A 13,589-nucleotide genomic window follows, 5' to 3' on the forward strand; every position below is an offset into this window, starting at 1 on the left:
TTTAACAGAGTTATTCTTTTGACTGCCATTGTACATAGGTGATCGATATGCGCATTCCAGCTGAGGTGTTGATCAATGCAGATACCAAGAAATTTTTAATTTTTGACAATAGATACGTCTAAGCCATTTTGAGTTAGAAGTAAATCCATGTTCGTATATAGACGCTGCCTTCTTCCAGTTGTCATACATTTCGTTTTAGAGATGTTAATATGCATTTTGATTTGATGACACCAAACTGATATATTGTTGAGGTCGATTTGAAGTTTATTTTTAATGGAGTCTAGAGATTTACCAGATAAATGCAATGTAGAATCATCAGCGAAAAGATCTGTGTTAGCGTGCGCTGGATACAAGGCTAAGTCATTGATAAATAGTGGAAAAAGAAGAGGCCCTAATATAGACCCTTGAGAAACACCACTTAAGATATGACTTTGTTTGGATATATATTTACCCGTGCAAACAACCTGGTGTCTGTTTGTGAGATACGACGTGAACCAGGCAACCGAGTTTGGAGAAAACTTGTAGGCTGAAAGTTTTTTAATGAGCACCGAATGGTCAACCAAATCGAATGCTTTTTTAAAATCAATGAAGATTGCGCCAGTAAGTTCGCCTGATTCTACTGCTAGTAGCCATTGGTCTATAAGTTTTGTCATTGCAGTTTGACAAATGATTCTTTCGAAAACCTGATTGTGATCTATGGAGGAGTTGGTACTTGTCAAGATATCTGAAAATATGCTTGCTGACATGTTTTTCAATAATTTTTTAAAGTACGGATAGAACAGATATGGGTCGATAGTTGGATGGGTCATTCTTTTCATTTCCCTTATAAATTGCGAATACTTTTGCTAACTTCAATGAGTCCGGGAATTTACAGGAAGTGATACTACAGTTAATTATTTCTTTCAGCGACTCTGAGATTGATAAAACCGACATTTTCAGAGTTTTGGGGTGAATTCCATCTAGACCAGCTGATTTATTTGTGTCAAGTTTATTTAGAATATCAAAACTGTCATTTATTGTTATTAAGAGAATGTTGAAACTAACATGATCGGGTACCCTTTCATTCACGAATTTAGTAAGTTTGTCTAAATTAGGCTCTGTATTATTAGACCTGTCAAGCGTTTGGGAGATATTACTAAAAAAAATGGTTCAGCTGGTTTGCAATATCGATCTCATCAGTATAATTAGTGCCATCAACTATAATTTCACGTGGAGCTAGAGGCGCAGGTTTCGCTGAAGCTAGATTTCGTAAGTGATTCCAGATGGATCTGTTATCGGAGTTTGATGTGATGGCTTCTTTGAAAAAGGAGCGTTTGTGTTTTACAATGATTGATTTGACTTTGTTCCGCCACAAAGGATAGTTTGTAAAGTCTTTATATTTATGGTAGTAGTTTCGTTTGCGTTGTGCCTCTGCAATTTCATTGGTATACCAATTCTGGTTGTTTTGATCGTTTAATTCTTTTGATGCGTATGGGGGCGTGTTTATTTAGGATAGTAAGAAAACAGTGATTCCAGATAGACAAGTCATAATCTGGGTCTATGTTAGGGAAATATATTGTGTTAATGTTTTGTGATAGTTCGGTGAGAAATTCATTTTCAGCAAAGTTTTTGAAACATCTGTATTGCATGTAGGCGTGTAAGTTGTTTTTCTTTGCGCTTTGTTGCTTACGAGTTGCATATATAGGATAGTGATCACTAATAGGGAAACATGGTACGTTTATCTCGTAGAGATTGGTTGGATAGATAGTATAGATGTGGTCGATCAGAGTAGAAGTATAGGCTTTTACTCTTGTTGGAGCATATATTACCTGTGTAAGGTCGTGTAGTTGTATCATATGTAGCCATTTAGTGTTAGTATCAGAGAGGAGGTCAATATTAAAGTCTCCCATAATAATTACTTCATTGTTGGAAGATAAAGCAGCCTCTAACTCATGTTCAAATTGGTCAGGCCATGAGGAGAGGGAGTTTGGGGGTCGGTATGCTGAGCAGATATAGATTGATTTACTATTGAGGAAACTTAACTCGATCCATATTGATTCGATAGTAGAATTTTCAAAATCTGTTCTTCTCTTGTATGTTATTTGAAACGTACATGACTATCCCTCCTCCTACGCCTTGTGGTCGATCTCGTCTTTCCAAAGAAAAGTTGCTAATAGAGATAGCACTGTCAGGTACATTACAATCTAGTAACGTTTCGCATAGTCCAATTACTGCAAGGTTGGGTTCATTTTGTATCGTTAGTCTTAGTTCATCGATCTTTGGTAAGACGTGTCTTTCATTGATATTGATAAGTTGCAAACCTTTCTTTTTCAGACCAAAGGATGTACAGTTTACATTTTTCTCAGTCGTTATAGGAATGAAGACAGATTTATTAGTTATTCCCGAATCCGAGGGAGAGACCTCATAACCTTGGCATGTACAATTAGAATTCGTACAGAGAGACAGTCGGAACAAATATCTCCAAAAACATGATACTTAATATTGGTTGAGGTGTATGTATAATAATGGACATACCTAATGGTTATAATTATAGTTTGGTACGCCACGTCTGTCATGTGCGTACTGTTGTATGCTCGAAGTGTCACTTTTCCAAGGCCTTGTATAACGTTCGAGTCTGCCTCGATAACCATGCCATGTACTCTGTGTATTATGTTGATGTTTCTGTTCCCTTTAGCAGACTATACAAAGGCTGAATTTGAGACTGTCTTGGCAGAAATGGATAATTACCGACGACTTCATGAACACATACGGAACACGGGCGTTAGCGACCCAATACAGGTCTTTCATTTACAAGAAGTGAAATCGAATAAACAGTTGTTTGCGCATATTGATCTGACCGCGTGCTTAGAGCCTTGCCATGTTACAGGCTTGTGAAAGGGAAACATTGTTTGGGCCACTGCGGGTTACAATCGCGGATACACGTGTGTGAAAAAATCGTGGGAAAGAGTCATGGTGAATATAGACGGGGTTTAGGGGATTAGGAACCATGATCTGCGGACTCGATCTCTAACCATGTTAACCATTACTCCAGGTTATTAATGCCTGAAAAAACTGGTATGTGGGTCAAATTTTCCAAAAATTACAAGCAAAATACAAGCTTGGAGAAAATGACTTTCTGAATAGATCTATTAATTATAACGATGATTCGCTTCTTGAAATGTGAGCAAACAGCAGCGCAGTGTTAGGAAGAATTCAAAATCAGCAACACTAGTTGAAGCATGCTTGGCTAATTTCACCAATAAGATCCTGTACTCGTTATTTCTCCACTATATGGGGAACGTTCTTCGATCATATACCTGAGCATTCAGGCAGCGTGATACAGCATGCTATTAGAAACCAATGCAGAACCTCTAATACGCCCACCCTAACACATATATTGGTCCCTTATGATTTCAGGCTCTATTTCAACTTGAAAGATTGAGTAAGCAAACCAGTATGAGAGCTTAAGTATGCAATCACCTAAAGTCTCTACAGTATGCTGTCATGTGATTGGATATCGTATAACACTGATAACAAGATGAGTTAGTTAGGGGGAGTTTGTTTGAAAAGAATCGTTAAACATTTTACTACAACTAAGCAAGTAAACAATACATATTCGTTTAGAATGTGAATATTTTGATTACACCTCATATGCGATGGCAGATCCGAATCTGTTTGGTTTGCAGTTAAATCGAATATCTGATGGCAGATCCAGGTTTGCCCTGTTTGCAGTAAGCTCGTTGATTTGATGATAGAATTTGTCTAGATTGTTTACAGCTATGTGGATTATTGGATGACATATCTGGGTACATGTATGTTCTGTTTGCAGTGTGTTTTATTGGCTGACAGACCTGGATATGTTCTGTTTGCACTTAGGTGTTTTATTTTGGATGACAGACCTGGGTCTGTACTGTTGCAGTTAAGTGGATTATTGGTCGACAGACCAGGGTCTGTACCGTTTCCAGTTATGTGGATTAAATGGCAAATCTGGGTCTGTACAGTTGTGCAGTTAAGTGAATCGAAGGCAGATCTGGGTCCGTACTGTCGTGCAGTTAAGTGGATTATTTGGTACATATGGCTGTGTACTATTTCGAAATTAAGAGGAACATTCTGATTGTAGGATCTGGTTCTTGACAGTCAGCAATGTTATTAATATAATCAGCAATGTTATTTATATTTAATTTGCATTTGTTTGTTTTTTAAAAATTAAAATTCATTATATATTATGGATATATGTATTTTGTGTACCTGACTAGATGCACTGGTGATGTTTTTGTTTTGGTAAGCAAACTATACATAGTTAATATTTTCTCCCCGAGTGTGGGTCAAGTATTAGGATAATTATCAACAGAAGTAAACATATTTATTACGGTTTGGTCGTGGTTATAGGAATTCCTCCATAAAAATACCTGGTCTACCTGATGGTTACCACATTTTATATTGTAATTTTAGTAACAGAATCTTCTAGAATAGAACTTTCTATTAAGTAATTTAAAAAATGCTAATAATGACCTAGGTCATGTAGCGCGTTTTATAATCTTGTTTATTGAAAAACGCATACATTCCTGCAATAACATAAAAATCAGAAATCTGTCTTATTGTTGAGTTCAGCATTTCATTTGGGATGGAATTTATTTATTAAAATTGGGCACCCTGAGTGGCCGAGTGGTCTAAAGCCCTCTCTGTTATGGATCACTGCCATCTCACCTCTGTCTGCGTGGGTTCGAGTCTCGGATTCGGCCAGTGTAGATATGTGAGAAAGCTTGCCAGTAGCTTCTCGAGGGTTGGTAATTCTTTCTGGGGATTTTCCTGGGTTCTTCCTCCACCATTAATACTGGCCGCCATGTATAGCCCATCGTGTGCTGAAAAAATGGCGTTAAACCCTACAACAACAACAATTTATTAAAATTATTTATTCATTGGAAATGCAAAGTGCTCATCAATAATATTGTTGGACAGAGATATCATCTTGGAATTATACTGATTTCATACATCGATATCTTGGATTACATGTATATTTTAGTGATTCATCAACAGAGTTGACACATCACATTTTATACCATTATTACATTAGTACATTTTAGATTTGAGACTACAAGTATATCAACACCTTCTGCACTGGATCTTATTTGGAATACCACTGGGATTTAAACAGAACTTGATTTATTAGGATTGGTGACAAAACGTTTTGGACTATTTGGGATTTAATTCGCATTAATATAAGTTGTTTTGAAATTTCTGCTTGTATTCTATGGAAAATCAATTATTTGACTTGCTGGTTTTCACTTTCTATTACTTAGTTTTAGACCAGAGTTGTATAGCAGTCAGGTCATCATATCAGCAGAGATTACTGACATTAAAATACAATATACAGTCAGGTCACATCGGCAGAAATTACTGACATTAAAATACAATACAGTCAGGCCAAATCAGCAGAGATTACTGACACTAGTACAGTAAGCTGCCAAGATTACTGACACTAAAATACAATACACAGTCAGGTCACATCTGCAGAGATTACTGACACTAAAATACAATACACAGTCAGGTCACATCAGCAGAGATTACTGACACTAAAATACAATACACAGTCAGGCTACATCAGCAGAGATTACTGACACTAGTACAGTAAGCTGCCAAGATTACTGACACTAAAATACAATACACAGTTGGGTCACATCAGCTGTGACTATCGTTACTGATGTATAAGAATAAATTAACACAAACTGAAAACCGATTTTATTAACTGAACAAACAAAAGTATACACATGATGAATCCCAAATCACTCTTGTGAGGAAATTACAAACAGAAAGAAAAATATATTAATATCTTAGATATTACAATAGAATTTTTTTTATGGCACCATTGGTAATAAAAACCCAAAGCTGCAGGTATTCTTGTTGTTTTGAAAGCTTAAGCACTGCCAATGATGTGGTTATGTTCCTAGTCCAAAACTGAGTAATCCATTAAGTTTCACACTGATGAAATGAATCTACATGAGACAGGAAGTTCAAATATTAGAAGAAAAGTTCACATGAAAATAAAGGATAAGATCCCAAAATTAACATGTCACATTATTCATTCATTTCAATTGAATGGCATATTTAGACATTATATATGTTGCTTTTCACAGTAATCTGGAATTTGCAGATGAAAACATAATGTCTGGCTACTATTTTCCAGCTTTAAAATAAAATCTTGGAAGAAATACATTTTATGCAATGAAAACGATCAGGCAAAAAATTCCAGAAACAAACTGGACTAGAATTCACTCTTGTATCACATGAAGCTACGATATATACAGGTAAATATCTATTTGCTTATGCTTAAATGGGACTTATTTTGTACTTGACCTGTATACGAGGGTTATTTTTTGTAAGCAGGCACTTACCAGTGAAGGCTTGAATGTACATCCCATATTTAACCAAACTCTGTGCTTGTAAAACAAATATGCCTGAACTGCAGACCAAAAAGTTAGCAAATGACACAAGTGATACCTGCCTAATAGCAAAATGCAAGCTGGTCACTGTTGATTGCATATGTGATCAAAACCACTCTTTCAAGGTTTCTCTATCTTTGCTATTTCCAATGATATTCAAGCATCATTGTCCAATACTGAAAAGCCAGAGTGCCAGGGCGGTTTCTCACCAAGCTGGTCAGGCCAGTTGTTTTTTTTTAAATCGATAAAGCTATTTATATGTTTTCTATTTTTAGCACTGTGGCAATATTTGATAGTTCATCAACAATACATAATAAAATTGAAAGCACTCAATGTCAGGGCAAATTCTGCTTAGTGATACTTGAGAATGTAAAGATTTTCTATTTTTAGTAATGGCAGCTCTATCTGCATCAGTATAAGCTGCATGAAATTGAAATCCCTATATGCCATTAATTTTTCTGTCAAATTTGATATATCGGTGTTTTATAAGTCATTTAAAGGTTGTCCTGTTTTTAAAGGTGGTCATATTTTATAGCAGATTAGCATGATTTGTGCGACTCTGACAACCCTTTATGCTGGGACGCTCTCCGACAAATTTGGTTAAATCTGTCCAGTGGTTTTTGAGAAGTTAAAAATAGCAACTGTTGATAGACACACAATACACAATGATTAGACTGTGGATACAGGTCATACCATATGCTCACCTGGCCTGCTTTGATAGCCAAGTAAGCTAGAACGTAAAGAAAAATTTGAAATAGTTTTATGTTGACAAAACACATTACCACACTGACAGGCAGATTGAAAATCTAAATCTGAAAACAAAAAATTTAGGACTAGCATCATTAAAAATATCTTGTAGCGAAAACCCCATGCTAATAAGACAATCCATTCAGGCAGAGTAGTGTTAACAGGATTGTGAAGATAATAAGTGTCTGGGCAGAACCATTTTCATTTTTGACCAACTGGTCACCATGAAAGGGTTTCTGGAGTAAACTCCATGTCAATATCACTTTCCATTTGGGAGCAGCTTTGACAACAAGATTTGAAGATGGCTGCCATGATGGCCATGTTACAGGTCACATCAACACCATTTTCATTAAAAACCAACTATCAAAAAACTTTTAGTGAAAAACCCATGATGAAATGACCATCCATTCAGAAAGAGTAGTGACAACAAGATTTTCAAGATGGTCTTAGTGGCTGTCTTAAGAGAACCATTTTTTTCTGAATCGATCATCAATGAAACTCCATCTTGATAAGAATTTCCAATCTGAATGAGAAGTGATAACATAATTTCAAGATGGCCACAATGGTGGTCATATGGAATATCAAACTGGCACCATTTTCATTTAGGATCAACAAGAAATCAAAGAAGACTTCCAGCGAAAACCACATGCTGATGTGACCATCCATCCTCCTGGAGTAGCAATAAAAATATTTTCCAGATGTCCCACTGTGGTGGCCATAATGTATGTTGGAGCAGCTCGGTTTTCATTTAGGACCAACTAGACCTTGGGATGAACCTGTGTGAAGTTTCATGGTAATCCTCCAAGTAGTTCAGGAGAAACAGCAGTAACAAACTTGTGACAGATGGCAGGCCATCCCATAAGCTCTTCTGGTCTATAACCAGTAGAACTAAAAGCAACATAAATCTGAAACACCAAAAAACATAACTATCAAACATAAAATCAATAAATACAACTTAAACCTGGCTGTTATAGGGCAAGCATGGTCCTGGATTAGGTTGGCTCTATCCCTTCATTAGAACATGATACCTGTTATAGGGCAGGCATGCTCCTTGATTATGTTGGCTCTATCCCTTCATTAGAACATGATACCTGTTATAGGGCAGGCATGCTCCTGGATTAGGTTGGCTCTATCCCTTCATTAGAACATGATACCTGTTATAGGGCAGGCATGCTCCTGGATTAGGTTGGCTCTATCCCTTCATTAGAACATGATATTTGTTATAGGGCAGGCATGGTCCTAGATTAGGTTGGCTCTATCCCTTCATTAGAATATGATACCTGTTATAGGGCAGGCATGCTCCTGGATTATCTTGGCTCTATCCCTTCATTAGAACATGATACCTGTTATAGGGGAGGCATGCTCCTGGATTAGGTTATGGTAAAATGATATGCATCATTTACTTTGTTTCAAGATGGTCTCACTTAGACAAGGCAGTATACTTTTTGGTAGCCATTGCTGGCATTATAATGAGAACTTTAGTCTGGCATCCACTGACAACATTATAATGAGTACTTTAGTTTGGCATCTACTGAGAGCATTATAATGAGTACTGTACTTTAACAGCCATGGACACCATTATAATGAGTGCTGTACTTTGTCAGTTATGGACACGATTATCATGAAAACAACAATTTCCTTCCACTATACTATTAAATAGTATAGATGAATTATTTACAGCAGCTACATAATTTTTATGTCAATTAAAGGGCTGATCCAAAATAAAGCACTCTGGCAGAATAAGTGATATCTATGAAAGATAATCAAAATTAATTTAATAATCTATATTAAATCGAAATAAAGCAGGTCTTGTACAATCATCTCTAATTCAAACATAGCCCTTAGAAAACAGAGAAGCTTTCTAAACATGTATATATACTCACACTGACCTACATACAAACTTAAAGGTTACACAACAAAAAAATCTCTTGTGGTCTTTGCAGCCAGCTCAAAAAATGTAACAGGCATTTACAAAACACAACCTGGATGACCAGTACAAAATTCTGAAGGTCAGAAACTTTATAAAGTTACACATTCTTCAAGCCAGAAATTTGGGAAAAGGGGACCACTGGTCTGAAAACACAACAGTTGGAACATTTTACTAATGTGACAACTTAGAATCATATCTTATGTCAGGTCCTGTGTAATGTCAAGGAATTAATTATATTACTCATTACAAAAAGCATGAAATGGTTTAAGATAACAGTTATGATGTTATCTATTACAAATTTATTATCATTTCATGTGAATAAAGCTCTTGATCATTACAAATGAATAAAACCAAACAATATAGTGTACATAAACTGCAGAATAAAAACCCAAACCAAAAAATATGTTACAAGGTGAAAATTACTTTTCACAACATGAAGTGTTTTGTCCACCCAAGCCTTGACCAGCATTAGAAAACAAAAAACGCAGAACAAAACTTCAACAGTTTTGTCAACCGCTGCTGTTGCTGACAATCAAGAGGTCCTTAGAGTACCTTTTTGTGCAGGTTAGACAAATGTAGTACTTGTATGTATTTATTTTAACCATAAAAATATTATGGAAAATATTAGTTTTAAAATTGGTCTTCACAATAATTGCTGCTGTTTAATAGAAAAAGGTGGACTCCATACAACAATCATAACTGCTGTTTAATAGAAAGAGGTGGACTCCATACAACAATCATAACTGCTGTTCAAGACACAAAGAGGTGGACTCCATACAACAATCATAACTGCTGTTTAATACAAAGAGGTGGACTCCATACAACAATCATAACTGCTGTTTAATAGAAACAGGTGGACTCCATACAACAATCATATCATAACTCAATGACATTATAAACTGCAACCTTACCAGTTTCCTTCTGAAAAATAATTTTTTAAAATGGTGATGCAGAAGGTGGAGCCCCCAGAAAGTAAAGTACATAAAAAACAATACTCTGAGCCACTTTTATGTCTGAAAAACTGAACATTATTATAGACAGTACAAAAACTAAGAAGGGTGAATGAGACTGTCAAGGATGATTGTTATGAGTGATGAGACTGTCAATGATGATTATTATCACTGATGAGACCGTCAATGATGATTATTATGACTGATGAGACTGTCCAGGATGATTGCTATGACTGATGAGACTGTCAAGGATGATTGTTATGACTGATGAGACTGTCAATGATGATTATTATGACTGATGAGACTGTCCAGGTTGATTGCTATGGCTGATGAGACTGTCAAGGATGATTGTTATGACTGATGAGACTGTCAATGATGATTATTATGACTGATGAGACTGTCCAGGTTGATTGCTATGGCTGATGAGACTGTCAAGGATGATTGTTACGACTGATGAGACTGTCAATGACGATTATTAAGACTGATGAGACTGTCCAGGTTGATTATTATGACTCATGAGACTGTCAAGGATGATTGTTATGACTGATGAGACTGTCAATGATGATTATTAAGACTGATGAGACTGTCCAGGTTGATTGCTATGGCTGATGAGACTGTCAAGGCACATATAGATAGCATTTTGAATCTCTGTCTTGAAAATAGGGATGCCTTCATCACACACAATGCCATCATCAAGTATTTGGCCTCAGCTTGGTTACAGTGACCTAAAAGGAGATATAAAAAAAATAGCCGTGAAAACCAAAAGCTTAATATCCTGCATGCAATGCCTATGACTAGGATACATGTGTCCAGCCACAAACATTCTAAGGTCTGGAAAAATTTAGATATATTCACATTTGTGCATTTTCTAATGGTTTAGTTTTCAGTTCTCTGGTTAAATTGATCTGAAATACTAACAACGATACCTAGGTTTACTCTGACTAGACATAAATAAATTAGATAAATAGTGAATGCAAGCTTTACGAATATTACTGTTCCTTTAAATATATCAACGACTTAAACATTACCCTAGCTGTATCTTGTTAAGAAGACACTTGCATGCATCAGACTTTAAGTACTACGACACTTGCATGGTGTGGTCATCAGACTATAAGTACTATGACACTTGCATGAGGTGGTCATCAGACCTTAAGTACTACGAGACCTGCATGGCGTGGTCATCAGACCTTAAGTACTACGACACTTGCATGGCGTGGTCATCAGACCTTAAGTACTAAGACATTTGCATGGCGTGGTCATCTGACCTTAAGTACTAAGACTGCTTCGTTTATTAAGTTTTGAGAAATCTTTCTTTTACATACTTAAAACAGTATTGATTACTTTCAATGACTGTAATTCTGAAAATCAGGACACTCTTTCCCAAATTCTAAACATGCATCTGTCTTCAGATGGCTATCCTAATTTGTTATTGGATCTTGTACTCTGAAGAAAGAAGGGTTTTGGTAGGCCACAAATTGTTGACAATAACTCTGGGATAGCAGAACATGTACTGAACGCATTGCTTTGCCACCCTTCAGCTTATTTGTGGGTGGACTGTCACCAGTTGCATATACTTTGCTGATCATTATCTAAATTGTTTTAACTTTTGTTTTGATACGCAAACATGACAAACAAAATAGCTGAAATCACCCATGCCCATTTGTATGTTATGCTGTTTGTATGGGTGAACCTTTAGACTCCCCAATATTTTCTTGATTTGGCAATTTTTTAAAATTATTTTTCATTGAAAAAGCAATAAAATCATGTCATGACATTATTCAATTTTATTGAGGAAGGGGGAATGAGTTTCAATATTTGAGTCATGACATTATTCAATTTTATTGAGGAAGGGGGAATGAGTTTCAATATTTGAGCCACTACTTGCTACATACAAGAAACAGCAAAATTAAATACCCCATAGAACACTATGTACATGAGTTTCCTCTAAGATCATGTGCTTCATGCATTAACTTAAAATAGAATTCTACATACACCTGCATATTACAGACTGATTTACATAACATATATCCATATTATTAGTCTAGAAGTGTCTATTTTGAGGACAATCCAACAATGTGAATGGGAATACAGTATTTCAAATATACTGCATTTATCCTGTTGAATTCCTATGTCATATTCAATACTGTGGTTTGAAACTTGATATCGACCCCTTTGTTACAGAGAGCAGCTGTCAACTGTCAGCTGACTAATGCTTAACATATATTCACATGGATCAACGACCAATCTGATCTCTAACTATAGCTGCTGCCCATATAAATCTGCAGTGTATCAGTAATCCAAGTACTATTAAACTTTACTTACCATAAGGAAATCTACTTACAACATATAATGGCCATCAAAAATGTTATCTCACAAAGCCCTAATAATTTGGTAGTTTCAAATATTGAGAGCTGAAATCAATTGAATGGAGAATTAATGGTAGAAGACAATGAAGACTAAAGGTGTTAGTTAAGGCAAATTAAAGCATAATGATAAAATGCATAAGGCTTTTTGTATACAGAGACCTGTATGACAAAACTGTGAACTTCTTCAACCTCAAGCCTGCCATTAAAATTCACTGACAGAAGTTCTCTAAACCATCTCGATACTATCTCATGACCTCTAATACACCAATAATGGGCCACAACCTTAAATTCCTTCTGATGACAGTTTACACCAATAAAGCCTTCGCCATATCACTCAAAAAACCAAGCAAAAGTAAAGTTACCAGCATCATTACAAAGTGGCTATGTAATCTTGGAAGTTGGTAGCACTACTGATTTAGGTCCCACCAAGACAAACTGAACCCTTTTGGGATAAAAGGTCTCTCAGATGCTTAAGAATGCTGTATGAGACCTACAACCCCCAGCTTGATCGATGTTAGTTGGAGAACAGATTTGTTCACATGCTAAGCTGATGATGTCTGTCATAATGTCATATAGTATGTGTAAGAAATTCAAGCAATTTTGGGTTAATTTTTTTATGGTTGAGCAAACAACTCGGTGGATCCAGGATGAAATTGCCCGAAAGGAAAATATCATCCCTTCTTTGATTAGTAAGGACAAGAGAGAGATCCGCTTATTATCTTAATATGTTTCAGGCATGTACTACTTCAATAACCTGATGGGGTACTGCCAATATCCTTGGGATGTAAGGTTGAATGAAGTCAGTGGTTTCAGAATGAATGACAAGGAGCCTTTCCTAGCAATGAAACCAGGGACTGCCATGACAAAAACTGAACTGATAGTTTGGGTCGACTGAAAGGGAATGGATTTCACTGTTTCTGTCTGTGAATGCAAGGGTGATCAGGAAGCAGATTGTATACAAACGATGAGTTAGCAATGACTGAGATTTTGGTTTCATATGCGAACTGTTCAACCAAATAAAAACAAATGGACAAATAAAAATTGGCTAGATGGCCAGAGAGGTCTTAGTTCTAGTTTATGTTCTTCCTTCCATGATGCTGAACATGCCAGAGATCCTGGAACAGTAGTCCTTAACTATGATAGAAGCTAGTTTTTTCTCCTCACAAGTCTATGGAAG

General features: G+C 36.2%; 1 protein-coding gene across 1 annotated transcript in view; it reads right to left on the reverse strand.

The window, feature by feature from the left end:
* Positions 1-5,703: 5,703 nt before the first annotated feature.
* LOC149794553 (tyrosine-protein kinase JAK2-like) overlaps positions 5,704-13,589 on the reverse strand; it is an 87,701-nt gene continuing 79,815 nt past the window's right edge. The window contains exon 14 of the mRNA XM_089969129.1: positions 5,704-10,771. Within this exon, the coding sequence (XP_089825255.1) occupies positions 10,762-10,771 (10 nt within the window). The 3' untranslated portion in view covers positions 5,704-10,761. The remainder of the gene's footprint in view (positions 10,772-13,589) is intronic.

This window comes from Sinohyriopsis cumingii, chromosome 8 (genome assembly GCF_028554795.1).
Source record: "Sinohyriopsis cumingii isolate HCF-2022 chromosome 8, ASM2855479v2, whole genome shotgun sequence".
Lineage (NCBI taxonomy): Eukaryota > Metazoa > Mollusca > Bivalvia > Unionida > Unionidae > Sinohyriopsis > Sinohyriopsis cumingii.